This window comes from Strigops habroptila, chromosome 12 (assembly GCF_004027225.2).
Source record: "Strigops habroptila isolate Jane chromosome 12, bStrHab1.2.pri, whole genome shotgun sequence".
Taxonomy (NCBI): Eukaryota; Metazoa; Chordata; class Aves; order Psittaciformes; family Psittacidae; genus Strigops; species Strigops habroptila.
Window position 1 is genome coordinate 1,683,882 of NC_044288.2, and position 25,841 is coordinate 1,709,722.

Genomic DNA, 25,841 nt, shown 5'->3' on the forward strand with positions numbered 1-25,841 from the left:
TAGTGACCAGAGTGCAGAAATCCTCCTTGCAAGGTTTTCCTATGAGCTTCAAGACCACGTAGCCATTAGAAACAGCTTCTTAGATGGAGAATGGGTAGAGCCACGCTAGCCTTACTGACAAGCTGAGGAGGTTTCCTATCGGGAAAACCATCGGGAGGGTAAAAACCCTTCTTGATGGAGGGGTGGGCATGATCACCACCAACACAGCCCATGCTTCAGATTGCAGGTGGGAAAGAGCCAGCCAGGCGACGGCCGCGCGGCAGCAGAAGCTGGAGGAGTCAGTGAACCAGCTGGCCAGCTTCCAGGCTGCTGAAGCCCAGCTCCGGCCTTGGCTGATGGAGAAGGAGCTGATGATGAGCGTGCTGGGGCCCCTCTCCATCGACCCGAACATGCTGAACGCGCAGAAGCAGCAGGTCCAGGTGAGCTGGGAGCTGCGCACGCAGCTCCACGGCGCGTTTGGGTCAAGAGGGGAGGGTGTCTCATCCAGTACATGAGGTGGAAGATTGCACTTGGAGTGTTGGGAGACCTCATGGCTCCTCCAAACCATGCTGTGAGTAACTCGAAAGGGAGCTGTGCTCAAGCTCCCTTCCCCGCACTGCATTGACTCATCAGTGAATCACTTGGCCCCTCTTGGAGAGTGAAATTGCTTTAAAGAAGACCTGTGCTGATGCTCAGCAGGACTCACTCATGCTGCCCCTCCACCTGGCAGCCTGCCCTTTATCAACCTCTTGCTTCCTAATCCTAACATGTCAGTAACTGGCTGCATCACAAAATGAAATGCCCCGGTTAACATCATCTGATTTCCTTCTCATCTGACTAGTTTGTGTTACATTACACAGCAGTAGCACAAATAAGAGAGAGCAAAGTACAGAAGTCATGGACCCGTCCCAGCTTTTTAAGTTGGAAGGTCACAGTAAATCTGGTCTACCCAGCCCAGGGCTTGTTCCATGGGCTAGATAAAGCCCCTGGAGGTCTGCTTTGTTTTGTCTGTGTGTACTTGGAGCTGTCAGTTTTATGCAAACATTTGTATGTTATTTCTATTCCAGTTTATGCTGAAGGAATTTGAAGCTCGCAAACAACAGCATGAGCAGCTCAACCAGGCAGCTCAGAGCATCTTGACTGGCCCTGGAGATGTTTCTCCATCCACTAACCAGGTGCGGGAAGAACTCCAAGGGGTTAATCAGAAATGGTCCGAGCTAACAGAACGCCTCAACTCCCGCTCCAGCCAAATTGACCAAGCCATAGTGAAGAGCACCCAGTACCAGGAGCTGCTCCAGGGTCTGTCGGAGAAGGTGAAGGCGGTTGGGCAGCGCCTGAGCAGCCAGTCTGCCATCAGCACACAGCCCGACGCCGTGAAGCAGCAGCTGGAGGAAACCAGTGAGATCCGCTCGGACCTGGAGCAGCTGGAAGAGGAGATCATGGAGGCTCAGACCCTCTGCGATGACCTTTCTGTCCTCATTGGGGAGCAGTATCTCAAAGATGAGTTACGGAAACGTCTGGAGACAGTGGCGCTGCCTCTCAAAGGGCTGGAAGACCTGGCAGGTGAGATGGAGCACAGAAGTTGGTTAAGAGATGTGGGGATGTCAAACTCCACCCCTGCTTTTTGCCTAAGGGCTCTCCTGTTACTGGGTTTCTAGGAGTAAACAGATTTATTGGTTTTTAGGGTGTTTCATAGGTGTTTTATGTGGATCTAAGCACAGGACAGTTCACACTCCAGACATACCTGAGCCTGGGGAGTGAGTTTAGTCCCACTGATGTGGCTATTCAAGCCTGTCTGGCTCGCAGCAGTGTGCCATGTGCTGTGCTTGGGGTGGAAAAAAAGGGTTCCTAAATTCAGAATGAGGTATGGAGAAGACCCAGTGGCCACCCTCTGACCTTGGAATGCCTCTTCTGGTTTCTAAGAGGTTGCATTTAGGGACTGGCCAGGAGAACTTGAGACTCCTGTGTTATCGTTGCCTGTTACTATTAAGGAAATTTATGAATCAGTGAGCAAAAAGGCCAGTGATGCAATGGAAAGCTCCTTCCTGTTAATCAAAACACAGTTGGTGCATCTGAGCTGATTTTAAATAATTGCACTTTGCTTATTTGATTTCAGCTTAATTGTTGTGTTCTAATGTCATTCCCGTTTCAGCCGACCGGATGAACCGACTGCAGACTGCGTTTGCCAGTTCCCAGCAGTTCCAGCATATGTTTGATGAACTCAGGACCTGGCTCGATGACAAACTGTGCCAGCAAGCTCAGAGCCAACACATTTCTGCTAAACTGGAGAGGCTACAGAGCCAAATTCAGGAACAAGAAGAGTTCCAGAAGAGCCTCAACCAACACAGTGGCTCCTACGAGATGATTGTAGCCGAGGGAGAATCTTTGCTGCTTTCTGTCCAGCCTGGGGAGGAGAAGACCACTCTGCAAAACCAGTTGGTCAGCCTTAAAACGCACTGGGAAGAGCTCAGCAAGCAGGCTGCCAACAGACAGTCTAAGCTCAAGGACTGTTTGCAGAAAGCTCAGAAGTACCAACGGCACGCAGAGGACCTTCTGCCTTGGGTGGAGGACTGCAAGGCAAAGGTGATGGAGCTGGAAGTAACTCTGGATCCAGTGCAGCTGGAGGCAACTCTTCTGAGATCAAAGGCTATGCTGAGTGACGTGGAGAAGCGCCGCTCCTTGCTGGAGATGCTGAACAGCGCTGCTGACATCCTGATTGATGCTTCTCAAACCGATGAGGATGACATTCGGGATGAGAAGGCTGGTATCAATCAGAAGATGGATGCTATCACAGAAGAGCTGCAAGCCAAGACTGGCTCCATTGAAGAAATGTCACAGAGGCTCAAGGAGTTTCAAGAGAGCTTCAAGAACATTGAGAAGAAGCTGGAAGGGGCGAAGCACCAGCTGGAGATCTATGATGCACTGGGGCCACAGGCCTGCAGCAACAAGAATTTGGAGAAGCTCAGGGCACAGCAAGAGGTGCTGCAGGCTCTGGAGCCACAAGTGGATTATCTGAAAAACCTCACTCAAGGTCTAGTAGAAGATGCCCCAGATGGGTCTGACTGCTCTCAGCTCTTAAGCCAAGCTGAGGTGGCTCAGCAGGACTTCCAAGCTGTGAAGCAGAAAGTCAATGACTGCTGTACGCTCATGGAAAACAAGCTTGAAGGGATTGGTCAATTCAATAATCGGGTCAGGGAGATGTTCTCCCAACTGGCGGATCTTGATGATGAGCTGGACAGCATGGGCCCCATTGGAAGAGACTCTGACAGCCTTCAGTCCCAAGCAGAGGACGTTCGCACGTTCCTGGGCAAACTCCACAGGCTGAAGTGTGACATTGAAGCTTCTGAAAGTGAATGTAAGAAGATGCTGGAGGACGAAGGGAGCCCCGATTTATTAGGACTGAAACGTGAGCTGGAGACACTGAATAAACAGTGCAGCAAACTGACAGAGAGGGGCAAGAACCGCCAGGAGCAGGTAGAAACGACACTGTCTCGTGTCGAGGACTTCTACAGCAGGCTGAAAGAGCTGACCCACATGACAACCGCAGCGGAGGACAACGAGGCATTGCAGTGGGTGGTGGGAACAGAGGTGGAAACCATCAACCAGCAGCTGGCAGACTTCAAGGTAAGTCTTCATGCTGTAGCGTTTCTTAAATGGTGTTTGAAGGTCTGTCTAGTGTTGTGGTCTTTTGTGTAGGACCTCTGGTCTTCGAGCTATCATGGCTTTGCTGTTCATTGCTGTCGTGTCAGCAGCTTTGGTGTAGTAAAATAGCCTTGCTCTGGAGGATAGCAGATCAGCTGCTGGAGTTGGTTGTGGTGAAAAGGTGCAGAACGGTTTTGCTATTGGGAGGAAAAAACCTTTTCCCTGTTCTCCTTGAGATGTGTAATGTTGGTGTGCCAGTACCTCGTGGGCTTGTAGAGGTGGTTGGCCTTTAGGTTTTGGGGGAGGGAAGGTTGGTTTTGAGTCCATCTGAACTGTAAGTTGGCATCATTTGAGAGTCTAGTCTGGATCAAATCATCCTGCAGGTCTTTCTAGCTGGCCCACCTTTCCTACTGGGTGTTCACTTCGTCTGGGCCACATATTGCACCCATTTTGGGGTCCTTGGGTACAAGTAAAGCCACAGATAAGCTGTGGGACAAGGGGATACACACAGGGAATAAAGCCAAGGCCAAGTTTTGCTGTGGGCTGTTCATGAGCCCAGCAAAGAGCCGGTGGAGACCATCAAGGCTTGCATGAAATGCTGAGAGGGAAGAGTTGGAGTGTGTTTGCTGTTTTTTCACACAGTATTATGGTGTTGGGTCCTGCTGTTACGCTATGTTGATTATATTAATACTGCTCAGAAGCTGTCTTGCTGTGACACTTCAATTACTGGTGTGCTCGGTAGCTGCTGATTGGGCTGATGTACATCTGGCTGCTCGTTTCCTGGTGTTAATGGGGGGGTGGGAAGGGGAGGTGGTTTTACAGCGATTTACTCTTCATCTCATGGCTAACTGATCCTGTTCCACCTCTTAATAGCTCTGTGGAACCTTCACCTGGATAAAGTATTCCTGTTTTGGGGGTTTCCTATCCAAAAAATTGCTTGGAAGGGTTACTTACGGGGCAAACTCAAGCTCATCTGGTGGTTTTGCTGTTAACTTTTGTGTTGGGCAGTGTTTTGCATTGGGCTTGTATTGATTGGAAGGATTGAACTTCATCAGTAAACGCCACCGAGGAGTCTCTTGGAACAAATGTATCCCAAAAGGAGTTTCTAGTCCTTAAAACCAGTGAAACTTTCCTACAGAACAAGGGCTTATTCCCAGCTGAGCAGCTCTCATTAGAAATGATAAGGACACCCAGCGTTGGTGCAGATTGCTTGGTTGGGGTTGGCAAGCACAGATTAACCCATCGTAGTGCTTGCAAATGGTCTCTATCTCAGTGACCTTGAGGCGACCTCAAGCTCAGTGACCCTTTAAGATGATGGCCTGGGCTGCATGAGCCAGGGGTGCTTTGGGAGGTGATGTGTCTTTACCAGGCGTCATTCGTTGGCCACACGGTGCAGTTGGGGTCTTTGTTGGTGGAAAACTGGCAGTTGCAGCAGCAATGGTGGGGTTTTACTGTGTAATGGCTGAGAATAAAATGGGGGAGAAGCAAGAAGGGGGATGGAGCAATCATGGTTACACAGCAGCATTCCTGCCCTGCACGGTTCAACCCGAGAGCAGGCATTGCTGCACGGATCCTGAGTGCTGCAGAGCACATCTTTGCAAAGCCTCACCTTACGGTTCTCTCCAAGGGGAAATGCAATCCCAGATACTCATCTGCACGTGGAAGGGACCGGCTGTACTCCAGACGTGCAGGAGGGAGAGCGCTGGAGAAGCTAGGCTTGGGCTCTGGGGGAAGTGGGGACCTCAGGGGGCTTCTCTTGGCTGCACCAGGCTTTTCTTTCTCAGCGCCTAAGACAATATCACAACTGTGTCCCTTCTTGGATCACAATCAAGATGCAGGAGAGTGTGTCCGGGGGGACCAGAGGCAGCTCCTGGGTTGGGAAGTGCTCCCGGGGCAGTGGGGGGACGATGCAGCTGAGCGCAGGGAGCAGGATGGGGTGGCCGGGGCTCTCCGGGAGCCGTCGTGGTCGGTCTGTCCAGAAGGCTCAAATGCAGGCAGATACTATGTCTTAAGGCATTAATTTTAATGAACATCTGTGTAAATGAGATGCAAATCAGGCATGGCCCCAGGCCTCCTGGCAAGTTGCCAATGCAGCCCTGACAAAGGTGGGCACTTCTGGACTCATTGTGTCCAGATTTTAATAAAGAAGATGTATTGAAGCTCTGATGGAGGCCGTGAACAGATGACTCCTGAAGCAGTTTATTCTTGAAACTCCCCATAGATTTTTTTTTCCCTGCAAACACCCTTCAAACTTGCCCCAAAAGGCCACAACCTACAACAAACCCTTAGCTTTTGGAGAACTGCCACTCATGCATTTCCTCTCTCCCCTCCAGCCCCATTCCCAGGCCACAGAGGGACTAATCCTGGCTATGGCAGGGATGAGCCCTCTCCCGCTGTAAATGCTCCTCCTGGCCGGCTTTCTTGGAGGCGGGAGGCTGGGAAGCAGCTGTGGGATCTTGCTGGGATGGGGGAAGCTTTGTTTGCAGGAGGTGTTTCGGCTCAGCGAGCGGATGCGGTGATGGGGATGGCTGCACTGAGGGGCTGAGCCCACGCCGGCTCCTACAGCCATCAGAAGCCAGGATGGTGATGTGGGGTAGGACTGGCCTAGGTAGGGACCGGTTTGGAGCACCATGCTGTTGGAGGATTGTAAGAAACCCATCTGGAAGGGAGTTGAAGGGGTCATCTAGCTTAGCTTCTAGTTTTATGGCGAGATCAAGTGCAGCTGAAAGGCATTTCTGTGGTTTGGAGTCTGTGCTTATATGGATATCCTGATGGATTGCTTCAGATAGAGCTATGCTGCAGAAGAAATAGCATGGGTTCAGCTTGTGTTAAGCTGGCAGAGCAAAGGAACCTCATCTTTAACTCCTGCTCTACAGCAGGAGTTTAACCCAAGGGACCGTCTTTCCATTGCTGCCTCTTGGAGGAGCATCTTTTTTGTATAAAAGGCCACTAAAAGGTGGAAGAATCTGTGCTGTGTCTCCATGAGCATCACTCATCCGAGTTGGGCTCTTCAGCATGAGGGACAAGTGACAGCCACCAGTAAGAGCTCTGTGTAGGAGCTTCCAGGCTGGGGCAGTTCTTCCCCCTCCATTCTCTCTGCTGTCAGTTCAGGTTTCTCAAAGCTGATATTAAATTTTAATGGCTGGAATCAAATGGGCTGCAGTTGAAAGGGTACTAAATTGAACAGCTTATGTTGGTTCCATTTAGCAAACAGCAGAATTCCACAGGGAAGCAATTTCCCAGGTACAGATGAGGGACAGAGGGTCACACAGAGACATGTAGGGGTTTTCTCCGTCGTGTACTCTCAAGCATCAGCAACCCAAGACCCCAAGTTACAACTCTTCATCCCAAAGATTGGGAAACTAATGCTGGCCTTTGGATCAGGCTTGTGCTGAGAGAGGGGCTTTGGACAAGGGCCTGTAGGGACAGAATAAGGGGAATGGCTTTAACCTGCTAGAGGGGAGATTGAGATGAGCTCTGAGGCAGAAGCTCTTCCCTGTGAGGGTGCTGAGGCGCTGGCACAGGGTGCCCAGAGAAGCTGTGGCTGCCCCATCCCTGGCAGTGTTCAAGGCCAGGTTGGACACAGGGGCTTGGAGCAACCTGCTCTAGTGGAAGGTGTCCCTGCCCGTGGCAGGGGTTGGAGCTGGGTGAGCTTTAAGGTCCCTCCCAACCCAAACCAGTCTGTCATTCTATGGCATAATCAAATGGTCACCATCACATCCAAATGGGTGCAGGTGAGGTTGGCTGAAGACTCATGGTGACACCTCTGCACGTGGCTGGACCCCCATCAACTCTCCAGCCCCTTCCTGATGCTGCAGTGGGGGCCACCACAGCTGCTTCCCCCTGCGCCCTGTGCTGGCGACAGTGGGGCACGGCACAGGAATGCCGGCGAGCCGGGACGTGCCGCGGCTGGCACAGGCCATGCTGCTTATCCCAACCTCGCTCCCAGTGTTAATTAAACCCCACCCTCGCCCCAGCCAGAGCGAGGGGCTGCTGCATCCCATGGCTTTGCCAGGGCAGGCTCTGGGGAGCGGAGATGGGATCTGTGGCTCCTGCTGTGGATTTCTGGGGAGGTTGTTTGAAGCTGGAGTGTTACTCAATGCAGTGAACTTGGGCATCGCTTCTTCACGCCAATAAATGTTTTATGCTGGATGATGGAGAGGGGGAGGGAGAATCCCCAGACAGCAAGAACTGAAGCCACAATCCCATTTTTATTTTAGAGCAGGTCAGGTCGGCCAGAGCCCTCGTGCCTCCGGCACCCTTTTTGCTTAAATAAATACAAAAATCAGGAAAGCAGTCCCAGGAGGGGTGATGCAGTGAGTGAGTAAAGCCCTGCACAGCAATTACTCATCTGCCATTCAGATGCTGCTCTGTCTATCCCTGCTCCGGGTCCTCCCCTCTTCACCCTAAGTAAAAGCAGCAATTAGCTGTCGGGTGCTCGTCAGGAGCCCAAGCTCTTGGGTGCTCTATTTATGACTCTTTCAGGCGGGAGCTGACTCAACAGCACTATCAGAAGTGCTGCTGTTGTTAATAACAGTGTCCCTCGTGCCCAGTGTCCTGGCTTTCTCCTGGATGCTGCTGCCCCAAGTGCTGCTTTTCAAGAATGGGGATGTACCTTGGGGGTTACAAGGGCGTCACATCCCTCATGTGAGGTTGTCATTGCACGGGGCATCAGGAGCAGGAAGAGGTGTGGGATGGGATCGGCCCAGCACCATGCGAGGTTTCATGGTGGTTATTTTGCAGGAGGACTGAGATGGGTGGTTTCTTCCCAGTTTATCCCATTTAGGTTTGCAGAGCTCAGCAGGCTGGGGACAAGCGTGGTCCCTGATTGCACAAGTGGCATTTTGTGATCTTGCTTTGTGAGATACAGATATGATGATCTGTGATTCCATCTCTGGAACCAGCAGTTCTGCTGCTGCCACTGCAGAGCTGCTCTTGAGGATGGGCAGAGGGAAACCAGTGTCCCATCTCCGGATCGGAGAGCAGGAACGCATCCATGTGCTGATGAGGGGATGGGATGGGATGGGGCAGGGAGCGGGACACTGCCACTTGCTGTGCCCCAGCCTGGCCGAGGGTATTTTTAACCCTTGTGTGCCCCCGGAGGAATGCGTGTGGCTCCCGATAGTCGTCCAGTTGGGAGCAGCTGGGTGGGACTGGGCTGGGAGCAGGGACAGGCTGCACGACGGTGTCTTCTTGTTGAACGCTTTCCAGCCCTACTTAAAGTATCTCTGGTTAGTATTTTCAGCATCAGCAACACACGCAGAAATGCCTCCTCTCTGACAGCTGTTAAGCTGCCTTAAAGGCACCATCTCCCCTCGTTGGAGAAGAGGGTGATAAATGAAGGGTGATAAGCACGGGCTGTGACGGGGCTGTCACCGATCCCGGCTCGGGTGAGTGGGCCCAAGTGGGGCTGCAAAGTGTTTGGTGCGCTTCTAACCTGGGGTGTTGTAAAGAAACGTCCTTGTGCAGGTCCCTGCAGCCTCCTCCTTTCTTGGAAATGAATTGTATGGGGAAGGGAAGAGCAAACGTGCCCCCAGAGCTCATCCTCTACAAAGGGAGCGTTGCCCATGGGCTTGTTCATCAGCGAGTGGATGGGCTTTGACCTTGAGGTGTCAGTGGGCAGGCAGAGGGGCACAGGCACTGCCTTCATCCTGAGTAAAGAGTGAATTAAGAGCTGCTGAGACTGACCAAATCATAGCGAGGCTTTTATTGTTTGTCTTGTCTTGACCATAAAACACTTGGGCCGTGATCAAATGGTCCCTTCCAGGAGCCAGTCTGGGTCACTGCTCCCAAGCCACCCCCTTGCAGATGCTTTGGTGACCCTGCCTGGTCTCAGCTGTGGGAAGTGGCCATAGGAATGTCCTCTCGTTAGCTGGTGGTGGTGACACTTCACAGCGTTTCCAGGAGATACTAAAAATACCAGCTTTGCATAAGAGCGGGAGAGCTGAGGATCCGAGGGAGGAGGTGATGGGAAGCTCTGTGTCTGCAAGGGCTGAGCAGAGGAGGGAGAGGAGCCTGGTCCCGGTGGGCCGTGGCCATGGAGTGGGATACCCATGAGGAAGCACGTGGACATGGACTTTCCCATCACCCAGAGCATCCAGGGGAGTCAGGGCTCTCCACCAAAGGGGGAGTGACTGTGGCCACAGGGTCTGGAGCAGATGGGGGCTTCTCCAAGGGAAGGGCTTGGGCTTGGATTTGGCACCGCAGCACTTGAGGAACAATTGCCAATTCTTCTGCCGAAGGAGTGTTTAAAATGTCTCCTATCCAGAGGATTCTCTGGATGATAACACACTTACCTCACTTCCTAAGGAGCCTCCAGAGCAGTTTATTCATCACCCCATCCTTCGGGCTCTCCCTGTTGTCCCTGATTACTCTGACATCGCTCAATGCCATGGTGTGGGGCTGTGCCTGAGCTCTGCTGTAAGATGTGGGCTCCGGCCTTCATTCGGGAGAATTATTTATACCAACGTCTGTATTAGCTGCCTTGCAGGGAAAAGTGCCACCGTGCAGCTCCAGCACCCTTGGAAAAATCAAATCTGTGTAAAAATGCCATGCTCATGTGTCTGTACAGCCAAGCTGCAGGCTGTTTCTGTGGAAGTCTGGGTTTTTAACCTCTTCCTGCAACTTTTCCCATGGAGGTGCAGACCCCTATGGAGCCAGCCGAGGTTTCCTCCCCCAGCCCTGCAGAGGAGAGCCGTGAATTCATCATCTACAGGCTCAAATCGCTGCATCACCAACCACCTGAGCCTTTGAAAAGGGGATTGCGTGGTGTTAAAGGCCTGACATGAAATGGGTTTGTAGTCAGCTGTAAGCCAAGGGGATGAGGGAGCACCCAGCCTGGCATGGTGGGATGGGATTAGCCTCAGTGCTCCTGCCTGGAAGAGGCTGGGAGCTCAAGGCTTGCCCACGCAGCACCGTGATGGCAACGATTTGGCAAGAGGAGCAAGTTTAGGAGGAGAACAACAGCATTGGAAGGGAGATAAAGAAATCCATCTGACTGTCTGACAAATGCAGCAAAGGTTTTAAAATACATGAACACGCTGGTAAAAATCCCACAGCAACCTAAAAAGCAGTTTCTAAGGCAGATTTTGAGTGCGCTTTGGCTTTGTGCTTTTACTGCAGGGTCTGAGGGAGGTTGAGATCCACCTTGAGTCCCTCCATCGGGCTGGAGGCACTTGGGGTTCATCTCCTCTGCCTTGCTTGGACATGGCACCGTGTCCTTCCTGCCACCACCAACTTGGTGACCCTCACAGAGTCCGATATGAGGGACGCAGTGACCGGCACACACAATTGGGTATAGGGGACATGGGCAGCAAGACCTGTAGGGACAAAGCTCATGGTGCAGAGGCAGGAGCTCTCCTTCATCCAGGCTGGGCAAGTGGGTGCTGCCCTACCTGGCACCAAGGGCAGATTGAAGCCTTGAGGGTGCAGAAAGCCCTTGGTTGTACCCTGGGCTCATTAGCAACGTGTCCATCAAAGATCTTGAGCTTTCTCGGGGCTCTCTTGCCCGTCACATAACACAGGTCGCTCATTTCCAGCTGCTGAGATGCATTAAAAGCAAGCTAAAAATATATTGGTTTCCAAATACTGCTTTCCCATGTAAACAGTGGTGGCAGGATGTAACACAGTCGTAAACAGGGTGACATCAGCCCAGGATGGGGAGGGCACGTGTCCCGCGGCCGGTGGCCATATGAGGAAAGCTCCAAACCTGCAGCTCTGGGAGACAAATGAGGATGCTCCTACTTGGAGCAAGTGTGGGAAAACCTCTGGGTGGGTTTTAGCTGAGGGTCTTTATCTGCAGGACGTGGGTCTGGGCTGGGTGACAGCCCTGAGTAGGGCTCTCTGGTCCTTTCCGCATGGTGGGCTGATAGCTGGAGCACAGACATCCCAGTGCTTGCAGCCGTGGTTCGATGCTGGGTTCAGTGTGGGTTTGGCCAAAATGTGCTGCTAATGGGGATTTGGTGACTGAACAAAAGCCAGATGAGGTCCTGATGGTCCGTTCTGCTCACCACCACCATGCTGCAGGTCCAGTGAGCTGTGAAGTGGGCACATGTGGTCTCCTAAGCTGGAGCTGGGGCTCAAAAGCTCTACCAGCCCTTTATTTCAGTCCCAGCATTTGCTGCTGGCAAGGCTCTGTGTGCTGGAGCCACGTGGAGACAGCCAAAAGAACCTTTTTGTCCTGCCCTGTCCTTCCATCAACTGACACAAAGCTCGAGCAAGGTGCTCAAGTTGCAATTCCCACCATGTCCCCGCCGCTGGGGTGGCACTTGGTGGCTTCAAGCCATGACTTAGGGAACCTGCAAGAGCTCCGGTTGGGGTCTTCAGGCTGGGCACAGCAGGTTTGTAATTGGCTTTAGTACTTGCCGAATATTTCTCTAATGGTTTTAGAGACAGGGGGGGATGTGTTGGAGGAAGACTTGGCTTGCTCCTGGCACGTGACTCGGTGAGGAAATGGGAAAAGAATTTCTGGCTGTGAAACGGCAGCTCCACGTCGAGATCTCGCTCCTTCTTCGCAGTGGAACAAAAAGCCTCCGCGCCCCAGCCCAGATGCCTGGGATTCCTCACGGAGGGGCCCCGGAGCGGTAACGGTCCCGCTCCTGCTCCGCCAGCTCCCAGCCAAGGTGGTAGCGGGGAGGCCGGGGGTGGCTTTGCTGGAGCGCTGGCATGGCGCAGCCGCCCTCCTCCTGTTGTTTCAGCTGCGCTGGGTTAATAACAGCAACTGAAAGCTGGGGTGTCCCTGCCAAGTCTTAAAATCTGGGCTTGGGACGCTTTTGTGGTGTTGGCAGTCAGGGATGGAGGAGGCAGCAGGGCCAGCCCTGACCGTTCGTCTGGAGGGGACAAGGGATGGGCAATGGGGTTATGGGGGGCTGCTCATATACACCCCCAGGTGCCCACTTCCTCCCCACCTCCCATTCTTGGTCATATTTAATAATGGAAATAAGAAAAGGGGTTTCCAAAGGTTTCCCTGTGCACAACCAGCCCCACCGAGCTCTTCGGGCCGTTCAACGGGTGTTTCTCCTCCATAGCCCCGAATCCTCCCCTTCCCAAAAGCATCCGTTCCCATCTCTCCAAAAGTGATGCCCCATCCCTGGCAGTGTTCAAGGCCAGGTTGGACAGGGCTTGGAGTAACCTAGTCTAGCCCCAACCATGGCAGGGGCTTGGAACTGGATGACCTTTAAGGTCCCTTCCAACCTAAACCATTCCATGATTCTATGGGGGTGCATGGTCCACGCTTTTATGCATTAAGCACCTTCCCAGGCTCTTGTATTTTTATCCCGATGCCGTAATTCATCCCGAGGCAGCAGGCCGGGGGGCTGGTGGGGCGGGTTGTTGCCTGGAGATGTGTGGAGGCTGTTCCCAGCCCTCCTGGTTTCTCTCCCAAGTCTGCGACTTCCCTCAGCATCACTTCGCAGCAGTGATTCATGTCTCCCAGCCCCACTGCAGCCGCTTTGAATGTTCCCCGTCTCTTAACCCCAAGGGTTGGGGAGGGGGAAGAAAGAGGGTGACAGGGCTCGGGATGGAGGGAGCAAGGTGCTGACCCAGCGCTGGGGCTGCAAAAATGAGTTTTTAGGGCGAGGAGCCGGCATGCCATGCGGCAGCAAGTTGCGGGTGGGTTTTTGGCAGAGCGATGTGGCTCCGGGGAAGGCAAAAATGGGACTTTGGGGATGATTTTGGGGGCTGATTTAATAACTCGGCTCTTTGTGCGGGGTGGGTGCGAGGGGAAGGGGACCCGAGGATGTGTCCAGGCCCCCTCCCAGCGCGGGGCTCGTCTGGGAAGCGCCTTAAAGAGCGAAACCGGGGAAAACCCGTGTCCGGGCGCGGACAAAGGGCCGGGGGAGCGCGGCTCGGCGGGGCCGGTGCGCGGGGGGAGCCGCTGCCGCTGCCGGAGCCGAGCCAGGGCGTTGCTGCTCTTTGTCGGGGGCTGCCGCCTCCCCCCGGAGGAGGGGCCAGTCCCGGCGGGGCGGGGAGCGGGCGAGCCCCGGGGCTGCCGCCGGCCGCGGAGTGCCCCCCCCCCGCCGCTCCCCTCCGGGGTCCCGGTTCCCCCATTCCCGCGGCTGGTATTAGCGGGGGGGTGGGGTGGGTGTGGACGGGGCCGCGGTACCCGGGAGGGGGCGGCCCCGGTGCTCCCGCCCCGCCCCGCGGTGCCGCCCCCCGCCCGCCTCCCCCCGCCCTCCGCCGGGGCTGGCAGCGCCGCGGGAGCCCGGTGCTGGCGGCGGGGCCGGGGCGTGCGGCGGCCTGCGCGGATCGGCCTTTTGTTCCGCCGGCGGGAAGGAGAGCGGGCGGCGGCGGAGGAGGAGAAGGAGGAGGAGGAAGAGGAAGGCAGCAGCCGGGGCGCGCCATGCATCCCGCCGCACCGGCCGGGGGCTGCCCGCGGGGACGACGCGGAATCCCCCGGCCCCGGCCCGGCCGCTGAGCCGCGCACAAAAGGGGCGAGAGCGGCGGGGAAAGAGAAGAGGAGGAGGAGGAGAAGGAAGAGGAGGAGGAGGAGGAGGAGGAGGGGGGCGGCCCCGCTGTGTCCCGCCCGTCCTCCCACCACCACCGCGGGGACCGGCCCCCGCCGCCCCCCCCGCCAGCCATGGCCGGGCCGCCCGGTGGCGCGGAGCCGCCGCAGCCCGTTACCGGCCGCTGGGAAAGTTAGTGCGAGAGGGGCCGGGAGGAGGAGGAGGAGGAAGCAGCAGCAGCAGCAGCAGCCTCCGGCCGCGAGTGCTCCCGTCCCCCCCGCCGGCTCCCGGCAGCCCGGGGGATCCGGTCGCTCCGTCCCGTTGCCATTTTTGGATGCGTTTTATCGCCTTTTTTTTTTTTTTTGCCTGGGGAGAAAGAGAAAGAAGAAGAAGAAAAAAAGCAGCGAGGACGCGGCAGCCTTCCTCCTCCTCCTCCTCGTCCTCCTCCTCCGCTGCAGGACTCAGCCGGCTGGATTGGGGGGGTTCAGCGTCTCTCGGTGACTGCGGGGTGACGGAAACCCCGATGCCATCATGGTTTGGAGACAGGAAACCTCCAAGTTTGCCCTGAACGAAGAACTTCCTGTGTTTAAACTTGTACGAATATCCGCTGACAAGCTCAGTTCAAATGAAAACACGGGAGTCGGGGGGAGAGGCTAATTCAGACCGGCTGGACTTTCCCGGGACAGCGGGGAGCCGCTCGGGACGCGATTCCCAAGCCGCCGGGACAAGCAGTGCCTTTGTTGTTAGAGACGGACATTCGGGATAACTGAAGAGCTTCAAACTCTGTCGCAAACGGCGATTGGGAATATTTTATCGAAGCTGTCGGGTGGTTTTTCCCCATGGATGGGGGGTTTTACACGCGGTCGGGGCGATGACATGGGGTGTTTCACTCCTTGGGAACGCTGGTGGAGCTGCTGAGCCGGCGCGGTGCTGCCGGTGCACCCTCCTGTCCCCGTAGCGCCGCTGCTTTGGGATCCGAGTTTGCCACGGTGGGTTTGGGACCTGCTGGCTCTGTGATGCTTCCTGCGGTGCCGGGGCGGTTCCGTCATCCCTAAGGACGGGAGCATGGGCAAACCACTGAGCCGGCCAGACTGTTTACGGCAGAACCGCACTTGCCTGGGGAAGGGCGAGGAGGAGGATGGTTATATAGAGGATTGCTACGTGCCCCAGAGGTCCATATACGACACGATGCGAATTAACGAGCAAATCGATCAGGGATCGAAGCTCAACCAGCTTTCCAAGAGCACCCTTGGCAAGGGGGACGGCAGCACCATCTCCAGCAATGGCACTCTGGGAGCTGCCAACGTCTTTGAGTCCAGGGCTCCAGAGGCAAAGAAGTTGGACGAACGAGTCATCTTTGACGCACTGAAGCTCAGCAGTGATGTCTCCAAGCCAGCGCCGGCTCCACCAAGGAGACGACCGAACCCTGAGAAGAAGGAGAACGTCAACCGGCGGTCGTGGAAGTCCTTCATGCCACCAAACTTCACCGAATTTGCAGAAAGGATGGGGGCTTCGCTGAGCGAGGTGTCGGAAGCGGGTGCTTCCAACCCTTCCCTGCGGGATAAGCGGGAGTCGAGCACCATACTCACCGAGCACCCGGGCCAGCCTGACCATGGTGAGCCCATGTCCGAGTCTCTCACCTTGGAGCACGTCTCCAAGTCATCCGGCACAGCAGAGGCTCTCACGGCGAAGCAGTTTGGTGCGGATGGCTATGGCGGTGGCCGGGATGAGCGCCAGGCCCTGCTGAACCCCGGTGAGGGCCGCGGTCGCATCGGGAACCCGGCGAGGGTACACCGGCTCCCCAGTGCCACCTGGCCACGAGCCAGGAAGAACTTCATCAAGGGAAGCCTCAGCGATGGGCACCAGGAGACCCTGGAGGCCTCCGAGTCGGACTGTACGGTGGAGAACGTCAACCTCTCTCCGTGCCTTAGCGAAGAGCTGCTGGATGCAGGACTGGATATTCTCATCGCCTCCAATCTCAGGGAGAAAACGGAGTCTGAGCTGAGATTTGAGGAGGACGAGCGCTGGGTGATGATGGAGGAGTGGGAGGAGGCGACGCTGTCAGAGAGAGGAAAGGCTGTTCTGGTGGCAGAGGAGAAGAAGAGCTGTTGCTTGGCAGATATTACTGAGGAAAGGGAACAATTCGCTGCTCTGACGGACCCCCCCAGCCTGGGGACCTCCCGGTCATGCGCGTCCCGGGGGGGTGCCGGCAGCCCCCCCGCTGGCAGCACGTGCCGTACCGAGGATGCGGCAGTGCAGTGCCAGGCTGAGGACTTGGCTCCGGGTTCGGAGCGCTCGGCCAGCCCCGCGGGCCCCGAGTTGTCTGACACGGACTCAGTGCAGATGTTCCTGGAGCTGGAGGAGCAGTGCCTGAATGAGGATGAGGGCGATGGGGCTGTCCCCGGCTGCCTGGAGGTTCAGGTCTCCCCAGTGGATTCAGAGGGGCAGGACCCAGATTCAGCCAAACTGGCCAGGGTGGGGGTTGAAGCGTGTCAGTATAGGGCCCCTTTGGACATCAGCGCTTCAGACTCTGCCGTTGTGTCAGATCTGGAGGACTTCGATGTCACCTGCAGCTCGCAGATGCTGAGCGCGCTGGAGCCGGCCACGGAGCCCTTCTCGGAAAGGGACACCTCGGCCGTCACCCCGACGGACTCGGACGGAGGGGCCTCCCCCAGCCCTGTGGCCATGGCAGGGCTGGGCTCCATCCTGCAGTGCTCCCCAGCACCAGTGGAGGAGGAACCTGACCCGCTGGTGGACCTGGAGCTCGCAGGCAGTTGTGTGGTGGTGGCGGGTGGTGAGATGCCATCTCCTGAGATGGGCACACGTCCAGCTTCTGGCTTGGAGGAAGCTGGTTACCCCAGTGCTCAGGTGGGATGGGGTGAGGAAAACCAAGACTTGCTGGTCCCTGATGGGGAAGTATCAGAGCTTCCCGAGGAGACCTGTCCTGGCCGAGTGTCTCCCTGCCAGCCCCCAGCTCCCCACACGGTGGTGGAGGAGCTGGGCTGTCTCCCACAGCACCACAAGGACAGTGTTGAGTGGATGGATCCTTTTGGGACCCATCACCTTCTGCCAGGAAGGACTGAGTTTGCGAACTGGGATGTCCCAGAACTGGTTTCTCAGGGTGAAGCCACAGACTTGGGATCAGAGAGTGAGGGAGCTGAGGGCCAGGCTCATGTGGCAGAAAGTAGGGATGCTCACTGTGGTTCTCCGCAACCTTTCCACACCGGCTCTGCATCAGAGCCGGGCTCCGAGGCTCCAACATCATCCCCAGTGCATGTTGAAGACCTTCTATGGGAAATGGATCCTCTGGGCCAGAGTCTGGCTCTGGAAGGGGCTGCCCATGCTGGGGGGTCCCCCATGGAGGTGGCTGTCATGCACAGGGAGGCACCAGCCGCTGCCCTGCAGCCGGGAGACCTGGACTTGCTGTTTGCCGGCGGCTGGGAGGGGCGGCCAGCAGCACGGTGCTGTGCCATGGTGCTGGGTGATGGGGTCCCATGTGCTGCCAGCCCAGCAGCCCTGGAGGAGCTTCCCAGCACATTGCCCATTGTGGGGCAGCCCGCTCCTGATGCCATCCTAAGGGATGTTGGAGGGCTCTCTGCTCCAGGGGATGTGGCTGTCCCAGAGCCCCATGCTCAGGAGACCCCACCAGCGACTAGGGATTCAACCATGGATGCTGAGGAACCATGTATTGAGCATCTACTTCCAGATGCCACCACCACTGCCATGTCCTTTGCGGTGGAAGAGCTTCTGGATGCTCCACCACCATTTGCTGATGTGCCTGTTGCCTCTGTGCCACCACAAGCGGGTGACCCACTTGTCTCTGATGTCGGGGATCTTGGTGGTGGCCCTGTGCTGCTGTCAGTGGTGGGGCCAGCAGTGGCCTTGGGGGATACAGATGACTTTGCCAACATGGTTGTGCCGCCCATCCCGGAGCAGCTATCCACCGAAGTGCTGGCTTTGGAGGATGACCCCATGGTGGGAGCATCCGCTTTGGATGTGGCAGCTTGGGATGGTGCCATGGAGGGTCCCTCCTTCGCCTTCCTGCCCCCACTGGAAGGACCCACCACCCCAGAGCCACACGTGCTGCTGGGTGCACCCTGCGTGGCACAAACCCTTCTGGGGGACACCCTCCATCCCCCCAGCCCTTCCCTGGCACCCAGTGAGGGGTCGGAGCCTGCAGACACGGAGGGACCCCCCCTGGCCACCGCTCTCCTCGCAGAGGGGCCTCCAGCTCCACCAGATGGATTCGTTCCAGATAACGAGGTATTTGCTGCCCAGGCGCTCGCAGACGGGGTTTATTTTGCGCTTGAGGGGTGGGTGGGAGGTGGGAACTCGGGAACACAAGGCCAGGATCTGCCTCCCAAACAGCCTCCTCCCTCCGGAGTTCAGCTTGGATTTGGGAGGCAAAGCATTTTGGGGGGGAGGGGGGAGTTGTGTGTTTTTATAAGTAGGGCTTTTGCTGCTCGATGACCTAAACTATTGTCTTAAACTTTTTTGGCTTCTCCGAGTACATTATGGTCACCCAGATGTGAATCACAGACTTCAGAAAAACCTTTTTGCCAGATCCTGGCAGGGTGGTTCCCGTCTCTGAAGCAGAAAATATAGTGGAAGAGAGAATCCTGTAAAACAAATTAAGTGCAAATAATTCCTGTCCTGTGCGGTCACTGCGTGCTGTAGCTTTTTAAGTGAGCACTAAGGTGCTGAGGCTCTGGAGGGGCTCAGATTCTCTCTGGTGTTTGGGGATTTGCTTTGCTGTACCATGTTTTTGCCTGGAGAGACCTCAGTGGTGGAGTTCCCACAGCTGAGTGCTGGTTTCCTGCCATCTGGATTAGGAGAAATATCACTAAGGAGACATCAGAAGTTAGTCAGCGCCGAAAATCCCGATTCGGTGGCATTTCCTCATCCTTCTGGCTGTGTCACCCATTTGAGAAACACACGTGGAGAGGCTTGGAGAGATGTTCTCACATGGGGGGTCCATGTGAGCATGGGCTGGGGCACCCAGCGTGGACCTTGGCAAGGAAGCAGAGGTTTGGGTTCTTGCCGTTGTCCGAAATTCCCTCTTTGGTGCCAGCGTGTCCTTGTTGGTGTGACCCTTATTTCAAGTGCAGCATCTGATTGTTAACCCCATAAATGTCTCCTTTGCTCAAATGCTGTTGAAGCCATTGGCAGCTCCAGGTCTGCGCTGGTTCTTCCCACCTCGAGGCCAGGCCCTGTATTTGGCAGCGGTGGGGTTAAGGAGCGCAGGAGATGGAGGAAGCAGAAAGCAAAGGGATGCTTTGGGAAGCTGCTTTAGGAAGCTGCTTTGGGAAGCATTGCTGAGAGTGGAGTAGATGTCTTTCTGCTTGCCAAGACGTCTGTCCAGCCGTTTCACCCAGGCAGGGCGCCTCACTCTGCACCTTCTCCTGCCCAGCAAATAGTAGATATTAAATATGAGCTTCAAAGCTGAGTCACTGTGAGGTTAATGAACTAAATCACTGGAATCTTTTATGAGCAGTGAAATACAATGTGTTGGCCGTCCTCACTCCTCAGGCCGTGGCTGTGATTGTCTTTGTAGGGGTCCTTGCGCAGCGATTCATGGTGCAGGTGCCTGTGGCCGGGTTTTATAAGGGCTCCTGCCCTGCTCCGAAGCCCTGGAGTTTGTTTTTTTGCATGCCAGACTTATCAGCCTGGTCCTTTTGTGGCTTTGGCTCCTCTAGCAGCCAGCTCCAGATATAAACAGCCACGGAAGCAGCAGCCAGGGGATCGGTGATTTCACGTCACCATTTATTTCTTAGAACCGTGGCATAATTTTCCTGGAGCAAACAGCTCCTGGATGGGAAGAAATCACTTTTTCATTGAAAATGGGGCAAAGAAAGTCAAGGCAGCCCCTCTTGCTTGGGCTGGGAACTTTGTGTGTGTGTTTAGAGGCAAAGTGATTGCTGTAGAGCTGTGCCATCTGTGAGCCGCTGCTCTGTTAGGAGAGACCCTGCATCTGAGTGGGAGTTTTTTGGTGCCATTGGTGTCCATTCAGTCTCTGGCATGTGAGGAAGCAGGCAGCTGCCTGCGATCCCTTCGCTTCTCAAAGAGAAGGTGGTGTGCCAAGGGCTGAGGGCTCCGCTCCTGCCCAGCGCTGGGTGCAGGGTGACCTGTGCTCCGGGTGGGCTCGTGGTCCAAAGGACCACAGGAAGCGATGGAGGACTGCTTTTCCTTTGATTTTCCCAGGTTTGTCCCTTGGGACCAGGCTGTGTGACTGCAGGGACTGTGCAGGGCGGCCGTCAGCATGGTTAGAGCAGATCCCCAGCTCTGATACTCTGATAAAAGCACTTATCTCCTTCCAGGGAACAGGATTTGCCCTGCTGCCTCTTTACAATGGGGAGCTTCATCCGCTCTCCTCCCCCTTCCCTATCACATCTTTTTTGTTCTAAAAAGCTTTTCCCCACAGGATTCCCAGGCAGGACCGTGCCAAACGCGTGGTGCGGTAAATGACCGGCACATTCACTGCCCATTGCCTTTGTCTTTCGAAACACAGCCAACTTCATGGTGTCTGTAATTTCGTGGTTAACAAACTCCTATGATGTCAGGTCTCTGTTCTCAGCAGCATCCCTGTGAAAATTGCTTTAGGTTTTCCCCCAGGAGCATCGTTTCCCAATCTGATGGCTGGCCAGAGCTGATGCTCTCATTTCTTCCCCCATTTGCTCTCTCCACCTCGCTCTGGTGCTTGGAAAAAGGGGATTTACCCATTTAAAAGCAGAGGTGGATGCCTATAGATCCCAAGCTGTGCTCCATACCAGTGACATCTGTGTTACTGGGTCAAGGCGAGGGAAGAGTTCAAACTTGTACAACTCTAATAAAATCAGTGCGAAGAGCTTCTGCATCTTCTCTAGAGAAGAAAGCTTTTTGTACCTGAATGATGGAGGGGCTGTAAGAGCAGCTCGTGGGTTATAAATACCTTTTCTCTCCCACCTTTCCCATCCCCAGCTGTTCCAGAAGGAGCAAGTGGATCCTCTCCAGCTAAAACTACAGCAAGTCAATGGAGTTGGTCAAGGACTCATCCAAAGTGCCGGGAAAAACTGTGATGTCCAAGGGCTGGAGCATGACATGGAAGAAATCAACACCCGCTGGAATACCCTCAACAAGAAGGTGAGAGCATGGGGAGGGGCTGTAACCAGTTTCTCTGGGCCTTGTTGGGGTCTGGTGGAAGAAGGGGATCATTGGCAAGGAGCTGAGGCTCCGGCATCGATGCATCACCAGCCTGACGGTGTGGTGGGGTTGTATTTGGGTTGCAGGTTGCCCAACGAGTTGCTCAGCTTCAAGAGGCCCTGTTGCACTGCGGGAAGTTCCAGGATGCCCTGGAGCCGTTGCTGAGCTGGCTGGCAGACACCGAGGAGCTCATCTCCAACCAGAAACCTCCCTCTGCCGAGTACAAGGTGGTGAAAGCCCAGATCCAGGAGCAGAAGGTGAGGAAGCACAGGGCAACAATGGGACAGGGAGCTCTGGACAGCCAGACATTTTGTTACAGCCGGACCCCAGTATTTTGGGGTCCAGCTGTAACAGAAAAGCGTATCTGGGATGTCCACAAGCCTGCCTCTTTCATGGTGAATCTTCTGGATCCCCACATCCTAACGTAATAAGCAGGCAGCTCGTTTGACCACACTTGCTATCTCCATCGTCCCAGTCACCAGCATTACTTTACCATCCTGCTGCCTCTTGAAGTTTGCTGCTGGTTTTGCTGGTCGGCCGTGTTTTTCCAGGCCTGAGTTCTGTTTGTGGTGGCAATTCTGCTGCGTCAGGAGCAAGCTGATGTTGTAGGCACTGGTTTGGGTACTGGGACAAACTGTAAGTCCCGGCCTGAGGCATGCTGGTGTTTGCAGAGATAACAGCCTGGGTCGGCGCCTGCCCTCGTGAGCCAGCGGGGGAATGTTCAAGTGTGGTCATGGTAAAACATCTCAGAAATGAATTCTTACCAAGGCTTGGCCCGACGTCTTGAGGCTCTGAAGAGGATATTTATGTGAAGTGGAAGTTAAAACACGATCTTGATAAGTTGGGGGGTGGCAGAGAAGCCTCTGAAAACTTCTTTGGCACAGAAGTGCTTTGAATCTCTTTTAGAATAGAAATTGGAATAGAATGGAACGGAATGGGATAGAACGGAATGGGATAGAATGGAATGGGATAGAATGGCACAGGATAGAATGTTTCGCCTGAAAGGGGCCTACAATGATATCTAGTCCAACTGCCTGACCACTTCAGGGCTGACCAAATTAAAGCATATTATTATGTTGTTATTATTAGTTTTAAACTGGTTTTGATGGCAGAGGCTATCCCACGGGGCTGGCTTCGGTCTCAGCCCCATCCTTACAAGTGGTTTTCAGCCACAATGAGAGATTCCACCTCTCTGAGAGCTATAAGAGGTTCTGCTGATCCAATCTGGTAACTCTTCTCCTCCTTTGGTCTCTCTGCTGATGCTGTGAAGCTGCTCCAGCGCCTCCTGGATGATCGCAAAGCCACCGTGGAGATGATCCAGGCGGAAGGCGGCAGGATCGCGCAGTCGGCAGAGCCCGCGGACCGGGAGAAGATCGTGGGGCAGCTGGAGAGCCTGGAGCGGCGCTGGGCAGGGCTGCTGGGCAGCGCGGCCGGCAGGTGAGGGGCAGCTCACCCTGTGCGCTCCGCAGCCCTGGAGCGCGGGGCTCCCACACGTGGGAAGCTGGCAGAGGTTTGTGTGCAGACACATCCTGGAAACAGCTGGAAAACATGGGAAACCGAAGCCTGTTTGGGAGCTGAAGCTGATAGCGGTGGCTGACAATGGCAGGGAAGAGTTTGGATTAAATAAATTCCCTGCAGGGGATGGATGTTATTTTTATTCCTTTAAGCTTTAACGTTTAGCTTGAGCAGCAACATCCTGTTGACACCTTCCTGCTGCCTGAATCTCATTTATGAGTTGCTTGTTGCTACATAAGCTAATTTTTGACGTTATGAAATCACTTCTGAAGGCCCCATTTGACCCTCCCAGTGTTTTAAATCCCTGCCAAGATGGGACTGTCCAGATAAGACTTGTACCAGTGCTGGGATGTCTTTGAACAGAAGCTCAGCAGCTCCCAAACACCAAGAGCCAGGCCACAAGCTGAGCATGTCAGAGGATCTCCAAGATAGTGATAGGAATGGGAATGGGTGTAAAGCAGCACAGTGAGGGAGCCTTTCTGCCACCTTCCCAGGAGGATAAACTGGACCCAAAGGCTCAGCTGCAGGAAAAAGCATTTTTTGCAGTTTCCCCATGCTGACTTTTGTATTTGCCTTTGCAGCTTGAATGACAGTGTCTCACCTTGCTCCAAACAGGGCTGCTTTGGTTCCCTCTTGCTAATACTTGAAACTGCTTCCCATGACTGGCTCCAACAGGGATCTGCTCCTTAGTGTTTTATTCCTCACTGCAGGCAGAAGCAGCTGGAGGACATCTTGGTCCTGGCAAAGCAGTTCCATGAGACCACGGAGCCCGTGTCGGACTGGCTGTCAGTGACGGAGAAGAAACTGGCCAACTCGGAGCCCATCGGCACCCAGACTGCCAAAATCCAGCAGCAGATCAGTCGGCACAAGGTAGGACCAAGGAGCTGCTGATGGAAGTGATTGGTATCAGGTCCTGCTCAGGTGGTTGTTTCTGCCCCGGCGAGGGGGTTTTTGGCATGAAAAAGTATTGGAGGAGGTACCCAGGCTGCTTTATATACAAAGAAGGCTCCAAACCCTAACTCAGAGAGGGTAAATATCCAACTGATGTCTTTGCACCTTGCAGCAAGTGTGTCTGGCTCTGGACAGAAAAACCATTCCTGCTGTTGTGTTTCATAGAGTCATAGAATATCTCAAGTTGGAAGGGATCATCGAGTCCAACTCCCTGCTCCTTGCAGGACTACCTAAAACTAAACCATCTGACCAAGAGCTTTGTCCAGATGCTCCTTGAATATCAGTCTTGATCCCCGCACCCCAGAGTTGTGCTATCAACTTCCTGTTAAACCTTTCCTTTATTTTGATGCAGTTTGCCCATTCACGGGTGGGTTTTGTGTGTCCTTCATCCCTTCAGTCACATTCATTGTTTCTGTTTCCCCTTTTATGTTCGTTTGGTTATTTTATCCATTTTTAGTTTTGGTTTGTTCACTCATTTTCCTTTCTGTTGTCCATTTTATCCTCCCGCCATTCAGGCTCTAGAGGAAGAGATAGAGAGCCATGCGGGCGACGTGTCCCGGGCGCTCGGTGTCGGGCAGTCCCTCTCCTCCCTGAGCTGTGCCGCTGAGCGCAGGCTGCTGGCAGAGCGGTTGGAGTCTCTGCAGAGCCGCTACGGCGAGGTCCAGGAGCGGTGCTGCCGGAAGGCAGCGCTGCTGGATCAGGCGCTATCGAACGCCAGGCTCTTTGGGGAGGAGGAGGTGGAAGTGCTCAACTGGCTGGCTGAGGTCGAGGACAAGCTCGGCTCGGTATCCGTAAAGGATTACAAACGGGACGTCCTGCAGAAGCAGCATGCCGACCAGCTGGTATTTTCCATTTTCTTCCATGTTTATGTCATTTATTTGGTTGCATTTCTCTGGTTTTAGTTCTCTTTCTGGTCTGACTTTAATTTGGCAAAGCTCGTTACACTGCTGGTTCCGCTTCTAGGCTTGGAAAAGCGTAAAGAGATTTCATGTGTTAAAAACAATCGTTGTGGCCCCAAAAAATGGGTTTCCCAGAGGGGAAAACTTCAAGTCATTCATCTGCTTTGTGAACAATGTCTGAGCAAGCTTGGCCACCCCATGCCTTTAGAAAGCTGAATGCTGTTTCCAAGAACGAGAACTTGAAAAGCCCAATGGGTTTTCCAAGGCAGGCTGGCCACCGAGGAAGTGTCTGCTTCCGCTCCTGGGGCCATGCAAAATCCTTTCAAGAGTGAGGTTATGTCTAATACAAGGGTGAGTTCTTTGGTAACACAGATCCAATGGGTTGGGTTGGGTTTGCTCTGAGATTGGAGCCTTTTGGTCCCAGAAGTCCTAATAATGCCCATAGCAGGATGACTGGACAAGTATCAGATCTATTGTCCGCCCTTCCCATGCTCAGGAGGAGCACTTCATGCTCTCCTTAGCATCTCTGGCTGGCAGGATACAGGGACCTGCCTGCAGGAGGGTAATCCCAATCTGCCTTTCCCTCCAGGCTTTGAATGAGGAAATTGTCAACAGGAAGAAGAATGTGGACCAAGCCATTAGAAACGGGCAAGCTCTTCTGAAGCAAACCACAGGTAACACGAAGATCTGGGCATGCTCTGGCTGATGTGGAGGGTCTGGAAAGCCCCTGTCCTCCACATGATCTTCCCTGGGAAGCCCATGCTCTGCAGTGATACTTTTCTTTGAGGGAGGATGTTCTTCGTCATGTCTAGTTTCCTTTTGGATACTCCCAAAGTAGCTGGTTTGCATCCAGACCTGGATGCCGAGCCACAAGTGCTCCAGCACTTGGACACTCACTTGGTACCAAGTCTCATAGCTCTGTGAGCGGGTGATTCCCACCAGCGTGGCGATGCTCTGCGCTGAGCAGCCCTGCAACACGAGGGAGGGTTTTCCCATTGCATCCAGCTGCTAAATCACATGGAAAGAGGTTAAAAATACACCCGGCCCTTTCCTAATATCGCTTTCCCATGCTGAGCAGTTGTTGCTGTTGCCACGTGGGTGCAAGTTTATGTTTCTGAGTGGGAAGAAAGGTCGGGGCAATGCATTTCCTTCAGATGTGGTCTGCTTGGAGCAGATGTACAGGCCTCTGTCCTTGTGGGAGCCGTGCAGCAGGAAGAGTGATTACAAAGAATTT

At 54.6% G+C, this 25,841-nt stretch overlaps 1 protein-coding gene across 3 annotated transcripts in view; it reads left to right on the forward strand.

Annotated features, from left to right (window-relative positions):
- MACF1 (microtubule actin crosslinking factor 1) overlaps window positions 1–25,841 on the forward strand; it is a 135,988-nt gene that overhangs the window by 82,195 nt on the left and 27,952 nt on the right. For all 3 annotated transcript variants that reach the window (XM_030504136.1, XM_030504137.1, XM_030504138.1), the window contains 9 exons: window positions 220–419; window positions 1,047–1,542; window positions 2,132–3,603; window positions 21,021–21,182; window positions 21,329–21,499; window positions 22,513–22,679; window positions 23,468–23,627; window positions 24,224–24,550; window positions 25,197–25,281. In XM_030504136.1, coding sequence (XP_030359996.1) covers window positions 220–419; window positions 1,047–1,542; window positions 2,132–3,603; window positions 21,021–21,182; window positions 21,329–21,499; window positions 22,513–22,679; window positions 23,468–23,627; window positions 24,224–24,550; window positions 25,197–25,281 — 3,240 coding nt within the window. The remainder of the gene's footprint in view (window positions 1–219; window positions 420–1,046; window positions 1,543–2,131; window positions 3,604–21,020; window positions 21,183–21,328; window positions 21,500–22,512; window positions 22,680–23,467; window positions 23,628–24,223; window positions 24,551–25,196; window positions 25,282–25,841) is intronic.